Source organism: Scyliorhinus torazame, chromosome 29, assembly GCF_047496885.1.
Source record: "Scyliorhinus torazame isolate Kashiwa2021f chromosome 29, sScyTor2.1, whole genome shotgun sequence".
NCBI classification, from domain to species: domain Eukaryota; kingdom Metazoa; phylum Chordata; class Chondrichthyes; order Carcharhiniformes; family Scyliorhinidae; genus Scyliorhinus; species Scyliorhinus torazame.
In genome coordinates, this window is record NC_092735.1 from 36,401,780 (window position 1) to 36,418,180 (window position 16,401).

At 44.5% G+C, this 16,401-nt stretch overlaps 1 protein-coding gene across 11 annotated transcripts in view; it reads right to left on the reverse strand.

Moving 5' to 3' along the window:
• The window catches only part of LOC140404059 (trinucleotide repeat-containing gene 6B protein-like), a 235,842-nt gene that overhangs the window by 25,716 nt on the left and 193,725 nt on the right, over positions 1 to 16,401 (reverse strand). For 10 of the 11 annotated variants that reach the window (XM_072492420.1, XM_072492419.1, XM_072492416.1 and 7 more), the window contains 7 exons: positions 14,871 to 14,945; positions 12,735 to 12,783; positions 11,238 to 11,383; positions 9,441 to 9,611; positions 7,849 to 7,980; positions 7,254 to 7,388; positions 6,659 to 6,751 (listed from right to left, as the gene is read on the reverse strand). In XM_072492420.1, the coding sequence (XP_072348521.1) occupies positions 6,659 to 6,751; positions 7,254 to 7,388; positions 7,849 to 7,980; positions 9,441 to 9,611; positions 11,238 to 11,383; positions 12,735 to 12,783; positions 14,871 to 14,945 (801 nt within the window). The remainder of the gene's footprint in view (positions 1 to 6,658; positions 6,752 to 7,253; positions 7,389 to 7,848; positions 7,981 to 9,440; positions 9,612 to 11,237; positions 11,384 to 12,734; positions 12,784 to 14,870; positions 14,946 to 16,401) is intronic. The other variant, XM_072492421.1, reaches the window with a different exon arrangement.

Below are 16,401 nucleotides of genomic sequence, written 5' to 3' on the forward strand. Positions count from 1 at the left end.
CTGAGGGAGAGATTTAGAAATGAAGATGAGTATTTATAAAAGTTTTTTAAAAAAATCTACACCAATAATTTTAACATACCAGAACACCTATTTGAAAACGTTCACTTTCCATAACCTGATTGTACGTTTCCATTTTACTAGCACTCCCCACTTGAAATGAATTCCCAGTTAGACTCGATAAAGAGAAGGTTTAAAAAAAAGTCTGTGAAAAGGATAGAATTCATGACTTCACCGTGAATGGACCACAACAAGCAAAGGAAACACAACTGCAATATTCAAGGTGCAAGTTCAGTGTTAAAATATTGTAAACCTTATGGGGTTAATCTATAGCGAGTGGAGTATTTTGACCCTTGAATTGCTTCATTGAGTGACTCAGTGAGTTCTCCCAGTGAGCCAGAGAAGACAGAGCCAGGAGTGAGACACAGCTAAGAGTGAGTTTGGGAATTTGAATCTAGGTGGGAATTCGAAGCTGGGTGGGGAGGAAGTGCTTTTTATCCCTGGTAAGTAGTGTTTCTGTTTTTCTGTTTCTTTTCATTGGTATATTTATTTATTTTTTCTTTGTTGTTTTTTTTGTTGAAATTGTAGTTGTTGAAGTTAACCGTAGCTTTAAAACATGGCAGGAGATCTCAGACCCGTGTCATGCTCCTCGTGTGCGATGTGGGAGCTCAGGGACACGTCCACTGTCCCTGGCTCCTTCACGTGCAAGCAGTGTGTCCAGTTGCAGCTCCTGTTAGACCGCTTGACGGCTCTGGAGCTGCGGATGGACTCACTATGGAGCACCCGCGATGCTGAGGACGTCGTGGATAGCAGGTTTAGCGAGTTGGTCACACCACAGGTGAAAGGTACTGAGGGAGATAGAAAATGGGTGACCAAAAGACAGAGCAAGAGTAGGAAGGCAGTGCAGGTGTCCTCTGCGGTCATCTTCCTGCAAAACAGATATACCGCTTTGGATACTGTTGAGGGAGATGGCTCACCAGGGGAAGGCAGCAGCAGCCAGGTTCATGGCACCGTGGCTGGCTCTGCTGCGCAGCTGGGCAGGAAGAATGGCAGGGCTATAGTGATAGGGGACTCAATTGTAAGGGGAATAGACAGGCGGTTCTGCGGACGCAATCGAGACTCCAGGATGGTATGTTGCCTCCCTGGTGCAATAGTCAAGGATGTCTCGGAGCGGCTGCAGGACATTCTGGGGGGGGGGGGGTGAACAGCCAGCTGTCGTGGTGCACATAGGCACCAACGATATAGGTAAAAAACGGGACGAGGTCCTACAAGCTGAATTTAGGGAGCTAGGAGTTATACTAAAAAGTGGGACCTCAAAGGTAGTAATCTCAGGATTGCTACCAGTGCCACGAGCTAGTCAGAGTAGGAATGTCAGGATAGAGAGGATGAATGCGTGGCTCGAGAGATGCTGCAAGAAGGAGGGATTCAAATTCCTGGGACATTGGAACCGGTTCTGGAGGAGGTGGGACCAGTACAAACCGGACAGTCTGCACCTGGGCAGGACTGGAACCGATGTCCTAGGGGGGGTGTTTGCTAGAGCTGTTGGGGAGAGTTTAAACTAATGTGGCAGGGGGATGGGAATCGATGCAGGAAGTTGGAAGGTAGTAAAACAGGGACAGAAATAAAAGGCAGTAAGGGGGAAAGTGTAAGGCAGAGAAGCCATGGTCAAAAATCAAAAAGGACGATAGTACAAGGTACAGTGACTGAGGGGAGCTCAGTGAATAGGACCAGGAATACTAAAAGAAATAAAACGGGAAGTGAAAACATTAATGGTAAGCGACGCGGCAGGTTGTTACATGAAGATATGGGGCGTCATTCTCCGACCCCCCGCCAGGTCGGAGAATGGCCGTTGGCCGCCGTGAATCCCGCCCCCGCCGAAGTCTCCGCTCCCGGAGATTGGGCGGGGGCGGGAATCCGGCCGCGCCGGTTGGCGGGACCCCCCGCTGGATTCTCCGGCCCGGATGGGCCGAAGTCCCGCCCAGTAATTGCCTGTCCCGCCGACGTAAATCAAACCTGGTATTTACCGGCGGGACCAGGCGGCGTGGGCGGGCTCCGGGGTCCTGGGGGGGGGCGCGGGGCGATCTGACCCCGGGGGGTGCCCCCACGGTGGCCTGGCCCGCGATCGGGGCCCACCGAGCCGCGGGCGGGCCTGTGCCGTGGGGGCACTCTTTCCCTTCCGCCTCCGCCACGGCCTCCACCATGGCGGAGGCGGAAGAGACTCTCCCCACTGCGCATGCGCGGGAAACTGACAGCGGCCGCTGACATTCCCGCGCATGCTCTGGGAAACTGACAGCGGCCGCTGACGCTCCCACGCATGGGCTGGGAAACTGACAGCGGCCGCTGACGCTCCCGCGCATGCGCCGCATTTCCGCGCCAGCTGGCGGGGCAACAAACGCCATTTCCGCCAGCTGGCGGGGCGGAAATCCCTCCAGCGTCGGCCTAGCCCCTCAATGTTGGGGCTAGGCCACCAAAGATGCGGAGACTTCCGCAACTTTTTGCCGGCGCGATGCCCGTCTGATTGGCGCCGGCTTTGGCGCCAGTCGGCGGGCATCCCGCCGTTGGGGGAGAATTTCGCCCATGGGTTCAACGACAAGGAAAATTAGGAGAAAGGTTAAGAGGAAATATAACTTAGGAGAGGTTACTGATCGTGGTGTTAAGATTCAGAACAGAGGTAAAAAAGCCAACATAAGTGTACTTTACCTGAATGCTCGTAGTATTCAGAATAAGGTAAATGAGTTGATGGCGCAAATCATCGTGAATGACTATGATTTAGTGGCCATTACTGAAACATGGTTAAAGGATGGTCACGACTGGGAGTTAAATATCCGAGGGTATCAAACTTTTCGGAAGGACAGAGTGGATGGTAAGGGAGTTGGTGTAGCTCTGTTATTCAAGGATGACATCTGGGCAACAGTAAGGGATGACATCGGTGCTATGGAGGATAAGGTTGAATCCATTTGGGTGGAAATCAGGAATAGTAAGGCGAAAAAGTCACTGATAGGAGTAATCTATAGGCCACCAAATAGTAACATTATGGTGGGGCAGGCAATAAACAAAGAAATAACAGATGCATGTAGAAATGGTACAGCAGTCATCATGGGGGATTTTAATCGACATGTTAATTGGTTTAACCAGGTCGGTCAAGGCAGCCTTGAGGAGGAGTTTATAGAATGTATCCGCGATAGTTTCCTAGAACAGTATGTAATGGAACCTACGAGGGAACAAGCGGTCCTAGATCTGGTCCTGTGTAAAGAGACAGGATTGATTCAGGATCTCATAGTTAGAGGAATCCTCTCGGAAGGAGCGATCACAATATGGTGGAATTTAAAATACAGATGGAGGGTGAGAAGGTAAAATCAAGCACTAGTGTTTTGTGCTTAAACAAAGGAGATTACAATGGGATGAGAGAAGAACTAGCTAAGGTAGACTGGGAGCAAAGACTTTATAGTTAAACAGTTGAGGAACAGTGGAGAACCTTCCAAGTGATTTTTCACAGTGCTCAGCAAAGGTTTATACCAACAAAAAGGACGGTAGAAAGAGAGAAAATCGACCATGGATATCTAAGGAAATAAGGGAGAGTATCAAATTGAAGGAAAAAACATACAAAGTAGCAAAGATCAGTGGGAGACTAGAGGACTGGGAAATCTTTAGGGGGCAACAGAAAGCTATAAAGAAGAGTAAGATAGATTATGAGAGTAAACTTGCTCAGAATATAAAAACAGATAGTAAAAGTTTCTACAAATACATAAAACAAAAAAGAGTGGCTAAGGTAAATATTGGTCCTTTAGAGGATGAGAAGGGAGATTTAATAATGGGAGATGAGGAAATGGCTGAGGAACTGAACAGGTGTTTTGGGTCGGTCTTCACAGTGGAAGACACAAATAACATGCCAGTGACTGATGGAAATGAGGCTATGACAGATGAGGACCTTGAGAGGATTGATATCACCAAGGAGGTAGTGATGGGCAAGCTAATGGGGCTAAAGGTAGACAAGTCTCCTGGACCTGATGGAATGCATTCCAGAGTGCTAAAAGAGATGGCTAGGGAAATTGCAAATGCACTAGTGATAATTTACCAAAATTCACTAGGCTCTGGGGTAGTCCCGGCGGATTGGAAATTAGCAAACGTGACACCACTGTTTAAAAAAGGAGGTAGGCAGAAAGAGGGTAATTATAGGCCAGTGAGCTTAACTTCGGTAGCAGGGAAGATGCTGGAATCTATCATCAAGGAAGAAATAGTGAGGCATCTGGATGGAAATTGTCCCATTGGGCAGACGCAGCATGGGTTCATAAAGGGCAGGTCGTGCCTAACTAATTTAGTGGAATTTTTTGAGGACATTAACAGTGCGGTAGATAACGGGGAGCCAATGGATGTGGTATATCTGGATTTCTAGAAAGCCTTTGACAAGGTGCCACACAAAAGGTTGTTGCATAAGATAAAGATGCATGGCATTAAGGGGAAAGTAGCAGCATGGATAGAGGATTGGTTAATTAATAGAAAGCAAAGAGTGGGGATTAATGGGTGTTTCTCTGGTTGGCAATCAGTAGCTAGTGGTGTCCCTCAGGGATCAGTGTTGGGCCCACAACTGTTCACAATTTACATAGATGATTTGGAGTTGGGGACCAAGGGCAATGTGTCCAAGTTTGCAGACGACACTAAGATAAGTGGTAAAGCAAAAAGTGCAGAGGATACTGGAAGTCTGCAGAGGGATTTGGATAGGCTAAGTGAATGGGCTAGGGTCTGGCAGATGGAATACAATGTTGACAAATGTGAGGTTATCCATTTTGGTAGGAATAACAGCAAAAGGGATTATTATTTAAATGATAAAATATTAAAACATGCTGCTGTGCAGAAAGACCTGGGTGTGCTAGTGCATGAGTCGCAAAAAGTTGGTTTACAGGTGCAACAGGTGATTAAGTAGGCAAATGAAATTTTGTCCTTCATTGCTAGAGGGATGGAGTTTAAGACTAGGGAGGTTCTGCTGCAATTGTATAAGGTGTTAGTGAGGCCACACCTGGAGTAGTGTGTTCTGTTTTGGTCTCCTTACTTGAGAAAGGACGTACTGGCACTGGAGGGTGTGCAGAGGAGATTCACTAGGTTAATCCCAGAGCTGAAGGGGTTGGATTACGAGGAGAGGTTGAGTAGACTGGGACTGTACTCATTGGAATTTAGAAGGATGAGGGGGGATCTTATAGAAACATATAAGATTATGAAGGGAATAGATAGGATAGATGCGGGCAGGTTGTTTCCACTGGCGGGTGAAAACAGAACTAGGGGGCATAGCCTCAAAATAAGGGGAAGTAGATTTAGGACTGAGTTTAGGAGGAACTTCTTCACCCAAAGGGTTGTGAATCTATGGAATTCATTGCCCAGTGAAGCAGTAGAGGCTCCTTCATTAAATGTTTTTAAGATAAAGATAGATAGTTTTTAGAAGAATAAAGGGATTAAGGGTTATGGTGTTTGGGCCGGAAAGTGGAGCTGAGTCCACAAAAGATCAGCGATGATCTCATTGAATGATGGAGCAGGCTCGAAGGGCCAGATGGCCTACTCCTGCTCCTAGTTCTTATGTTCTTATAATCTGAACCCTCAACAGGATTTCCATGAAGAGAGGAGGGTCACTGATGATTGCGCAGTGTGATCGAACGCACTGCAGTTCAAAGAGCATATGTATTCTTCCCACCCCTCTGCCTGGAGGCAGGGCTGCTGTAACCACCACCACCCCCCCATCCCCTCTCCGGAAGTTGTTCTGTATCCAGCTAGATGTGCAAAGGAGGCTGCAGTCGACTCATTCTGTTGTTTATCTCGCCTTGCTATGCTGCATGAAAATAAGATTGGAACTCAATGTGGGAGGTGAACTTCACTGCATGTGATGCCAAACACCGACTTAAGTAAAGGCTAAAATACAGGAAAGCTGTCTATTAAAGATGAATCAACGTGCATATTTTTATTATTTTCCAATTTTAAATTTAGGTTTTCAACATATGTAGTCTTTTTTGTTTTCATGTCACCCACAGTGACCATATCGCACATGAATCACAACAGCACAGCAATGATTCGAACCCAAATCTATTCAGCATGTTATGTTTGGTTGTCACCATTGTGTTGTGTGTTTCACTAATTATTCATTTCACTTTTTCTTATTTTGAAAATATCAAATAAATTACCAAGTTAAACTGCACAGCACCCACTCCAGGCAACCCTGAAAGGTAATTAGAAAGTAGATTGGGCAGAGTGGGCCTGAATGGAAGATTATTTGAAGAAAGGGGCAGAGGAAATTATATCCTGGAAGCAGTTGTCACTCTAGGCCACCACTCTGGCGAGTTTTACCATTTGCTAACTAGCTTGTTGGACTGCATGCAGAAGGATCAGCAGTGCTCCACCACATTGTGAAGCAGCCCTGAGCATAGATACAAGATTCAACAGATTACAACCAGGCCAGCTGAACGCTTTGGTGGGACAGCACTGATAGTGATGCACCAGGGATATTGGTGCTATCTGTCGCTTTGACTGTTCAGCACTCCTGGCTTGATCGGAGTGATAGCAAGTGGCAGCGAAGGGAGTTATCTTAAATAAAAGTCATCTCCAGTTCCGGTCGTCCACAAAATTCCTTTTATAACATATAATAAAACAGTATGTCACAGCTACGTTTAGCATCTCATACTTGCTGTTCTTGCTGTTGTCGGACAGCGGCAGAGAGCTTCCGTTGGTTCTGCAGCACTTGTTGCTGCTGTTGCTGAATCAAGAGCTGGTAGGCCTGTATAGGAAAGACAAGAAGCCAGAGTGAAGCGGGGCAGCAACTCACAGTGAACAAGGGGACCTGATTTGGCTTACTTTGTTATAGGTTGTATATTTTGCATTCTCAGAGTCAGAAATAAGGTGGCATGAAATATTTTGCCTCCTTATAATCGGCAGGGCAACGTTATTATAAAATTCACTACCCCTTGTATCTGCTGCTCTCCAATGCCATTTGTAAACTTGGAACGTTTTGTAACACCATTGGGTATATGCAAGAACTAAAACTTTTAACAAGGTCGGATTGCTTCTCCTAGAGCAGAAACATCTAAATTACACAATCACAAATTTAATGCAGAGATGCTCTGTGCAAAGATGTGCTGCAATCGCAGAACCCTTTATCCTACAAAACTTGTGTCAGAATGCCATTGTTCTACATAAATGGTCCACATTCAAGCTCTGAGGCTGAGCAGAAAATGCAGTCACTTGGTATTACGACAGCCTGGCGGGAGCACATTACTTACCAACTGGAGCTGTGGGAGCTGAGGAAGTTGACTGAGCATCGCTATTTGCTGAGGGGTAAGTTGAGGACCAAGGCTAAACAGGGCTGGGTTCAGGGCGCCATTCGGAGTGGCGTGCTTCAGCATGGAGGCAGGAACCTGCAATCAGAGCAAGGAATCCACTTAGCACATTAATATATAAAACAGCTGTCATCACCACTCCAATTTTCTAATCTTTATCGGCCTCTCAACAGCAGTTCTGCATTCACCTCATAAGTTGGGCTGCTAATGCTCTCTGCTGATCAGGAGGCGAGGAGCACAGCAATAGTGAAGATGATATTGGATTAGCAGCATTTCTAACTATGTGGTGGAATGCTCGTTAACAGTCGAGGGATGCTGGCACTGAAGAATGAAATTAGTTCCCATCACAGGAATCTAATGTTACCATCAAGCATCCATTGTAAAGTCTAGCTCATTCGCCTGGGTTAGATTTGAATCTCTATTCTAGAGCTGGTCCATTACTCCCGAAATTCAGATACCCCATCTCCAAAATAAATGTACAGCAAGAGTAGCAAAAAGGAAAGGCTCTGAAGCACAGAGATGATTTATTGATACACACCTGAGGAGGGGGCAGGAATTGTGGAGGCACTTGAGCCCGGTTAGGCTGGGATGAATTCATGGGCTGTACTTGAGGTGTATGCACACCCCTGGATTGTGCTGAGCTACCGCCAAATAAACCATGATTGCCATTCTATGAAAGAGACACAGGAACATTAAAAAACAATTCAATCAGGAAGGAGGTCCACCACAGAATGCAGACATCAACACAATCTTTGTAACTAGCCTCCAAATCAAGTTCTTGTCTTTTACCATGCTATTCTACTAGAGCAGAGAGACAGCTCATAATCCCAAAATAATGGACGTTTTCCCTTACTGAGTACTCCATTGGTGATAAGGCTCTCTGTTTATTTTTGTCATCCACTCCAGAGATGGGATCCTCTGAGATATGGCCACTCTTCCCCTATTTGGAAAGGCAAACTTGAGAGGCTAATGTTTTAATGTCTCTTGTTCTGAAGCCTCACAGATCAACTGGAGCTAACATTTGTTCAGTGCCGTGTAATATTCTCTACTTATCACATCAAATTGCTCCCGCAACCATAACAGCGCCACCCACTTTCCGTCTGCCCATCTTGTTAAAGGACTGTAAAAAACAGTATTTTATTTTACTATGTTATATCACATATATATAACATAGACAGAGTCTGGAATAGACTGCTTATCCATAGTATAAGAGGCTACATAGTATGAAAATCCTGCAAATCCATCATTAGATTTTACTGCCATCTCACTTCTGGTACAGCAACAGGAATGAGTTGGAGTGTATTAAACAGTTGCGGTAAAGGATGCAGGCTTCAGAACTGCACTCCTCCTGCGAGTTCCCAACAGCTCACAACTGTGAACTTCCATTCAGCTCTGCTCAAGTGTCTACTCTAGGGAATGAGCAGAAAACATGGGACAAATCTGCTGATCACAAGACAAGTTCTTCACTCCCATCCATTCGTCTCCATAACTGAAGTTGGTGCGTGAAGACCAAAAGAAAATGAGAACATTTAGCTCCAAAAGGAAAAAATATATAGAATGAAACGTTCCTTCACATTATTGCAAAAAGAACAATCATTGCTAGCCCTAAAAAAGAGTAATTTCAGTCACTCGAAAATAGCTAGTGGTAGAGTATAACTTTATTTGTAATTTACAGTATACCAAACATTTTAATACTGTAAATATTAATATTTTTTCTAATTAGTGACTTTGAAATATTGATTTCACCCTTTTTGTCTTTATCGTGGTTAATGTTGCTGTAGCACTGAAACATCACAACTGGGTCAGGGGAATAAAGAGGGAGAAACAATCAGAATTTAACTTGTGCACAGGGGAAGAAGAGGAGGTAGGTTTAAACTTGCTAATGATAAAGGAATGTGGTGACTAGGGGCTTTTCACAGTAACTTCATTGCAGTGCTAATGCAAGCCTACTTGCGACAATAAAGATTATTAATATTATAAATTATTGATAATGTTACTGATAAGTGCATTCTTTGCACATTGCAAAACCCAGGCAGGAAAAGACGCTTAGATTTTATTGCCGAGATTGGAACTGATCGCACAATATCACAACATTCAAGTCAGAAGACACATTCAGAAAGCAGCCCTTACGTGTCTCGCGTTTAGATTTTGCATGTTAAGACCAGAGCCGATGCAGCCGAGGCTGGTGGTGGGTAGAGCAGTGCCCGAGGGAGACAGCTTGCAGCTCGGAGGAGGGGAGAAGGGCGAGTTAGGTGCCTCGTCAGACAGGCACCCGTCTTGATTGGAGAAAGGCAAATTCAGCTGAAGGAGCATTAGCCAATCAGCATGCAGTTGGGGGGGGGGGGGGAAGGAGGGGAAGGAGAGAAGAGAACAGGTAGGGAAAACAGACAAGAAAACAGCACAAAGATGAGTTGTGGGAAGGGCAGGAAGAAACAAAAACGAGAAGAGAAAGCAGTTAGGCTCACGCACGCAGTTAGATATAATTAGTGCTGAAATCAAATTTTCACATACATCCTTGGCTGCGTACAGCAAGCACATGGACTACTGAGTTTTCTGCAGTGTTCGAGCAAGGCATTCCACTGCATGATCCTCATTTTCCTGGTTGCTGCAAGAATCTAAAACACCACAAAACAAACCTTCCCATATGTCATGCACTTTAACTCAGAGCTCCATGCCAGTGCGTTCATTGCTGCTCTCAAGATTTAGCAGACAGGTTGTGAAGGAACTGGAACTACGCACTCAACACAGACAACAGCTGTAGCCCATCTGCAGCATTCACACTAATGTTATTCAATGCTGCCTGAACTCAACACCTTTTCCAAGTCCAAAATCAGCTAGGGAAGGAAGTACGGCCCACAATGATGGTCAAAAAGCTTATTGATAACCTTACTCCAATGTAATCCGCCTGCGATATATAGGAAAATGCAGGCAGGAAGACACGTAGGCCTGTTTGGTTAGAATGGATCAGGTCATCAACTCAATTTTAACAAGGAGTTCAGGGAAATGGATCTGTGAGAAACTGAGAAATCATTGCAGATTCGCCATTTTGGGGTAAAATCTTGCATTAAATGTGCAAAATATTATGCAAAATAAAAGAGTGGCACACAGAAGTTGTTTTCCATTAGCTGACCAGCCACTAGGAAAAGTAAACCTAAGTTCACACTAAACGTAATGGCAATAAATTCTGTCAGATTGGCTCACGGGTATATATCTGCCTTTGAATCGAGGGCTGTGGGCTCGAGCCCCACTTCAGGATTTAGGTGATCGTATAGATTACCCATCAATAATTGACTGGCTGCATTGCAAAGTTGCTTCCTTCCCTGCCTTCCTGTTCCAGTGGGTTTCAGGAAAACGTTAAAAGATCTCACAGAACAAGACTGGGATTTTCTCGTCTCCCAATCAACATCATTCCCTCAACTACTACCAGAAAGAGATAATAAAAGGCAAAGCAAGTTGCTGCCTGACCTGCTGAATACTTCCAAAATATTTCAGATCCCTATCCCATTATTGACCTCCTTTGTTTGCACCATCATCCCTTTCGTCATTCATTCTTTTCTTCTGCCTTCCAACCTATCACAGCCTTTCCCTTTTCCCCTTCCCTCCACTTTGCCTAAGACGTAACATTTGCGAGTTCTGACTAAAGATCTTCCATCTGAAGCGTTCACTCTGTTTCGCCCTCCACAGATGCTTCCTGGCCAGATTAGTGTTTAGATCTTAGAAACAGGACTATGTGGTCCTTTGCTCATTGTGGTTTCAAAGTCATTACTGTGTGCAAATATGGCTGCTTCTTTGACCTACTTCTTTGACCTACATTTTTAAAAGTCAATGCATTTCAAAGAAATGCTTTTAGGATGCTTTCAAAAGAAGTGAGGAGCTACATAAATGAACATAATTAAATATATAAATCACTGGCAGTACAGCCCTCACTTTCTCAAAGTAGGGTCCACTGTCTGCGGTGGGCGAGTCTTTGGAATTTGGTGGCCGGAATCCCGATCGATCCTTCCTCATCATTCCATTATAATCCATATTCATTCCCCGTTTGTCAGATTCCAGCTTTTTGTCTGGTAGACCACCTAGAAGAACCAGCAAAGGCAGATTGAATGATTGGCATGAACCGAGTTAAATTGCACTTCCTCGGTGGTGCAGTGGTTAGCACTGCTCCTCACTGCACCGAGCACCCGGGTTCGATTCCGGCCCCGAGTCACTGTCCGGGTGGAGTTTGCACATTCTCCCAGTGCCGCGTGGGTCTCACCCCCACAACCCAAAGATGTGCAGGGTAGGTGGATTGGCCACACTAAATTTCCCCTTAATTGGAAAAATAGAATTGGGTACTCTAAATCTATTCAAATAATAATTACACTTCCTCTCAAATGCTAGCGAGAGTTTTTACGGAAGAATGTCTGTCAGTATATATTTGAGACCATCACCAAGCTATTTATCTATTTGCAGCTGCAGTCCATGTAAAAGGAGGAAATGTCAACACTCTGCTTGCTTTGACTTAGTGATGTAATATCATACTATCCGACTAGCAAATCTCAGGCTCAATTCATGTTTTATGCTGAGTTAGATGGTCTCTGGCAGGGTAGCTGTTGTGGTACAAAAATACTTTTGGCCGATTAGAGCAAAAGCAATGAACATTTTCTGATCATGATGGTCATCTCGTGACCCTGCTGGAAACATGTGGACATGGGGGTGCAGCGGAGGGAGGAAGAAATGAGAAGAGAAAAGATAAATCAGAATTAAATTCTACGTTCTCCACAATCAAAATATTCAAAACATTAGAAAGCTCGAGAAATGTCACAGAATCTCAAGTTTAACATCATCATAGAATTATCATAGAATCATAGAATTTACAGTGCAGAAGGAGGCCATTCTGCCCATCGAATCTGCACCGGCTCTTGGAAAGAGCACCCTACCCAAGGTCAACACCTCCACCCTATCCCCATAACCCAGTAACCCCACCCAACACTAAGGGAAATTTTGGACACTAAGGGCAATTTATCATGGCCAATCCACCTGCACATCTTTGGACTGTGGGAGGAAACCGGAGCACCCGGAGGAAACCCACGCACACACGGGGAGGATGTGCAGACTCCGCACAGACAGTGACCCAAGCTGTAATCGAACCTGGGACCCTGGAGCTGTGAAGCAATTGTGCTATCCACAATGCTACCGTGCTGCCCATATCTGAAGGGAAAGTTTGAGATGTCCATCGTTGGGTGGTTTCAACTCTGTCTCACTAAGAATCAACTCTGATGAGTGTGAAGAAAGAATTGCAAAGAAGATGGTGAATTCCTGACCTCAGCATTGCCTGCATTGTTAACCATTGATCATTAGAAATACAAGGACGATTTAGTAAAAGTAGTAGCTTTGAAGCTCATCAGCTGCCTGAAATAATCCAACTTCCTTTTGTTAAATGCTCACCAACAGTCAAGTCCATCTTATTACCAATTCCATCTTCAGAAGACTCCCTCTGTGAATAGAACAAAAAATTGTAATAACTATTAAAACTATTACTGCCAGTTTGTTACTGCCCGTTTGTTACTATGTTTCTTTCAATCACAACCTTAGCATCTTCAAACTATATGAAATATCGCTTGGCCATCTATCAGTGTCCTGGGGCCAGGTTCGAACCCAGATCCTCGCGCCGGAGGCAGCAGTGCTAACCACTGTGCCACCGTACCGTCCACTGCAATAAACTTAAACTTTTAAAAAATATATTTTTAAATTCATTTATAAACGTGGACGCCACTCGTTAGGCCATCATTTATTGCCCATCCCTAGTTGCCCTTCAGAAGGTGGTGGTGAGCTGCTTTCTTGAACCATTGCAATCCACCCACTGTGCTGTTAGGAAGTTAGTTCCATGATTTTGCCCAAGCGACAGTGAAGGAACGGCGATAGATTTCCAAGTCAGGGTGGCGAGTGACTTGGAGGGGAACCTCCAGGTGGAGGGGTTCCCAGGTATCTGATGCTCTTGTCCTTCTAGATGGTAGTGGTCGGGGGTTTGGAAGGTGCTGTCTAATGAACTTGGTGAGTTCCTGCAGTGCATCTTGTAGATGGTGCCACTGTTCGCCGGTGATGGAGGGTTTGAATGTTTGTGGGAGGGGGAGCAATCAATCAGGCTATTTGTCCTGGATTGTGTCAAGCTTTTTGAGTGTTGTTAGAGCTGGAATGTAACTTGCCACTTGTCAGCCAAAGCCTGGATATTGCCCAGGTCTTGCTGCATTTGGTCACGGACTGCTTCAGTATCTGAGGAGTCGCGAATGGTGCTGAACATTGTGCAGTCATCCGCAAACATCCCCACTTCTGACCTTATGGTGGAAGGGAGGTTATTGATGAAGCAGCTGAAGATGTTTGGGCCCAGGACACTACCCTAAGGAACTCCTGCAGTGATATCCCGGTGAGATGATTGACCTCCAACCATCACAACCATCTTCCTTTGTGCCAGGTATGACTCCAACCAGCGGAGAGTTTTCCCCCCCGATTCCCATTGACTCCAGTTTATCTAGGGCTCCTTGAGGCTACACTCGGTCAGATGCTGCCATGATGTCAAGGGCAGTCACCCTCACTTCATCTTTGACATTCAGCTCTTTTGTCCATATTTGAACCAAAATATGACAGATGATCTGTCTTAAGAGGTACTTGAGAAATCAATAAACAAATATCACTCGGTGTAAAAAGTTATGATCTGTGAACTTTAACTGGATAACTTGATGCAACAAACACACCAACATTGCAGACTGCATAATGGTCAATGTCATCACCAGTGATTCTATGATTCATACAGCTCCCCAGGATTAGTGCATGTAATTTATAACGTTAAACCTGCTGCTTACCAAGTCTCATTACTGTAAGCCTCATGTGACACAAAGGTGGAGTTGGCGTGAGGTACTCCAGTCTCAATCCTAACCATTAGTTTGCTCTCATGTTTATTTCAGTTTGTTTTTAAAACAATTATTGACTCTTTCTATATTTACTGGATTGAACATTCTGTGCTGTATAACAGTGGGTTAAGATTCTGGAGGGTGTAGGTCTAATGTTGGTGGTGACAATAGTGGGAATGAATTACACAAAGTGTATGATGTATTAAATCTTGCAATTTTGTTTCCTGTAGTATAGTGCTCACATTGAAATAAACATACCCACTGACGGTGCATAGATTCTGATTGACAAGGGTGTCAAAGGGGACTGGGGTAATCAGGCAAATAGAGGTCACAATCAGATCAGCCATGATTTTAGCAAATGGCAGAGCAGGTGTTAAGGGAATGAATGGCTTCATCTGCTCCTAATCTGTACGTCACATGTATATTTGAATGTAACACAACACATCATAACTAACTATCCCCAACTTTTTTACAAATGGGAATAAATGTGCAATGCATTCTTCTGTTCAAAATTCCAATAGGGTCTGAATGATGGTTCAGCGATGTCACGAGAGTACACATTCTTTTTGCAAGGCTTAAAGTAATAAGGTTAGTCAACAGCAGGCTTAATGTGATAAATTTAAGCAGCAAATTAGATTCATCAAATGTCCAGCATGTTCAGTAAAGTCGTTCTTACCAGTAATCCCATTTTGGAAAATTGCGTAGAGAGAGGGTTTATCCATGCGTCATTGTTCCCACCTTTCATGGAGCCCTGGAGGAGAGATTCAGGAGAAATGTTAAGTTGCCTTTACTATTTCAGATGCTGACAGACGTGCTGTGTATTTCCAGCATTTGCTGAACCTCTTCAGGCTTATTTTTAATATTAATCCTTCAAATATTATTTGTCCCCATCTATTTCAGGACCAGCCCATTAAGTTCAATTAAACCCATATGAACCACAACCCCGCCTCCCCATCCCACGAGACGGCATAAAGGTTGAAAATTCACAAGCTCTGTTTCAATTCATGGATCTGGTCACAAAAAGGATGAATTGTTAAATATGCTTTTCTAATCTCACTCATTCAGAAGTACAAAAGTCACCACACAACTTGCAAATGCGAAACATTCTATGCTGATTGCCACAAAGGTCCATCAGGTTCATTAATCCTCTGCAGGGAAGGAAATCTGCCATTCTGACCTGGTCTGGTCTACATTTGATTCAGATCCACAGCAATGTGGTTGACTCTTAAAATGCCCCCTGAAATTCTTTCAGTTCAAGGGCAAATAGGGATGGGTAATAAATGCTGGTCCAGCTATCGATGTTTACATCCCACGAACGAACAGCAAAAAAATTAATTATCTGAACTGGCACTAGTAAATGTTGCCACAGGTGATGGCTGTACATTGTACAAGTTCTTTAGGGTTTTTGCCAAGGGTGGTACAGGCCTGGAAGGCCGAAGAGCCCGTTCCTGTGCTGTATTGTTCTTAGTCTTAGTGCTCCTCTGCTATTTGTCATGCTTTAGAACTGTTGCCCTGCAGTCTCGAGCATGCACGTTTTCCTCAGTGAAGAGAATGTTACCCATACCACTTAACGTCACTAGAATTTAATGCCCGAGAGCAGGGTAAGGGAAAACTTGAAGTGGATTCAGCCAGACTGCCTCGAAGGAGCAGTGCTAAACAAACACTTTTAAATCACAAAAAGCCTAATTCAAATACATCAAGAAGGTAAAAGAAACATCAACATCGGGAGCTAGTGGCACTAGTAAAATATAAAGCAGCGTGGAAACCCTCACCACTCTGTCCTAATAATGAACGATTGGAGTTTAGAAGAATGGCGGAGTGAAGTAATTGATATGTATAAAAAGCTAAGTGAGGATGATAGGGTGGACACAGAGACTGTTCCCCTGATTGAAGAGTCTAAAACTCACAGCAGTAATCCCTTTCTAATCAAGACAGATGAGTCTAAAACTAGGGGTCATATAAGATGTCAGCCATTTAAGACTGAGATGAGCAGGAATTTCTTCAGAGGCCTGTGCATCTTTTGGAATTTCCTACCTTGAGAGAGCTGTGAATGTTTGGTCATTGAGTATATTCAAGGCAGCGATCAAGAGTTTTTGAGCACTGAGGGAATCAAGATATAGGGATAGGGCAGGAATGCAAAGTTGATGTGAGAGGATCAGCCATGATCAGTCAATGTCAGCTCAGGGAAGTGGGACTGCCTTGACTTA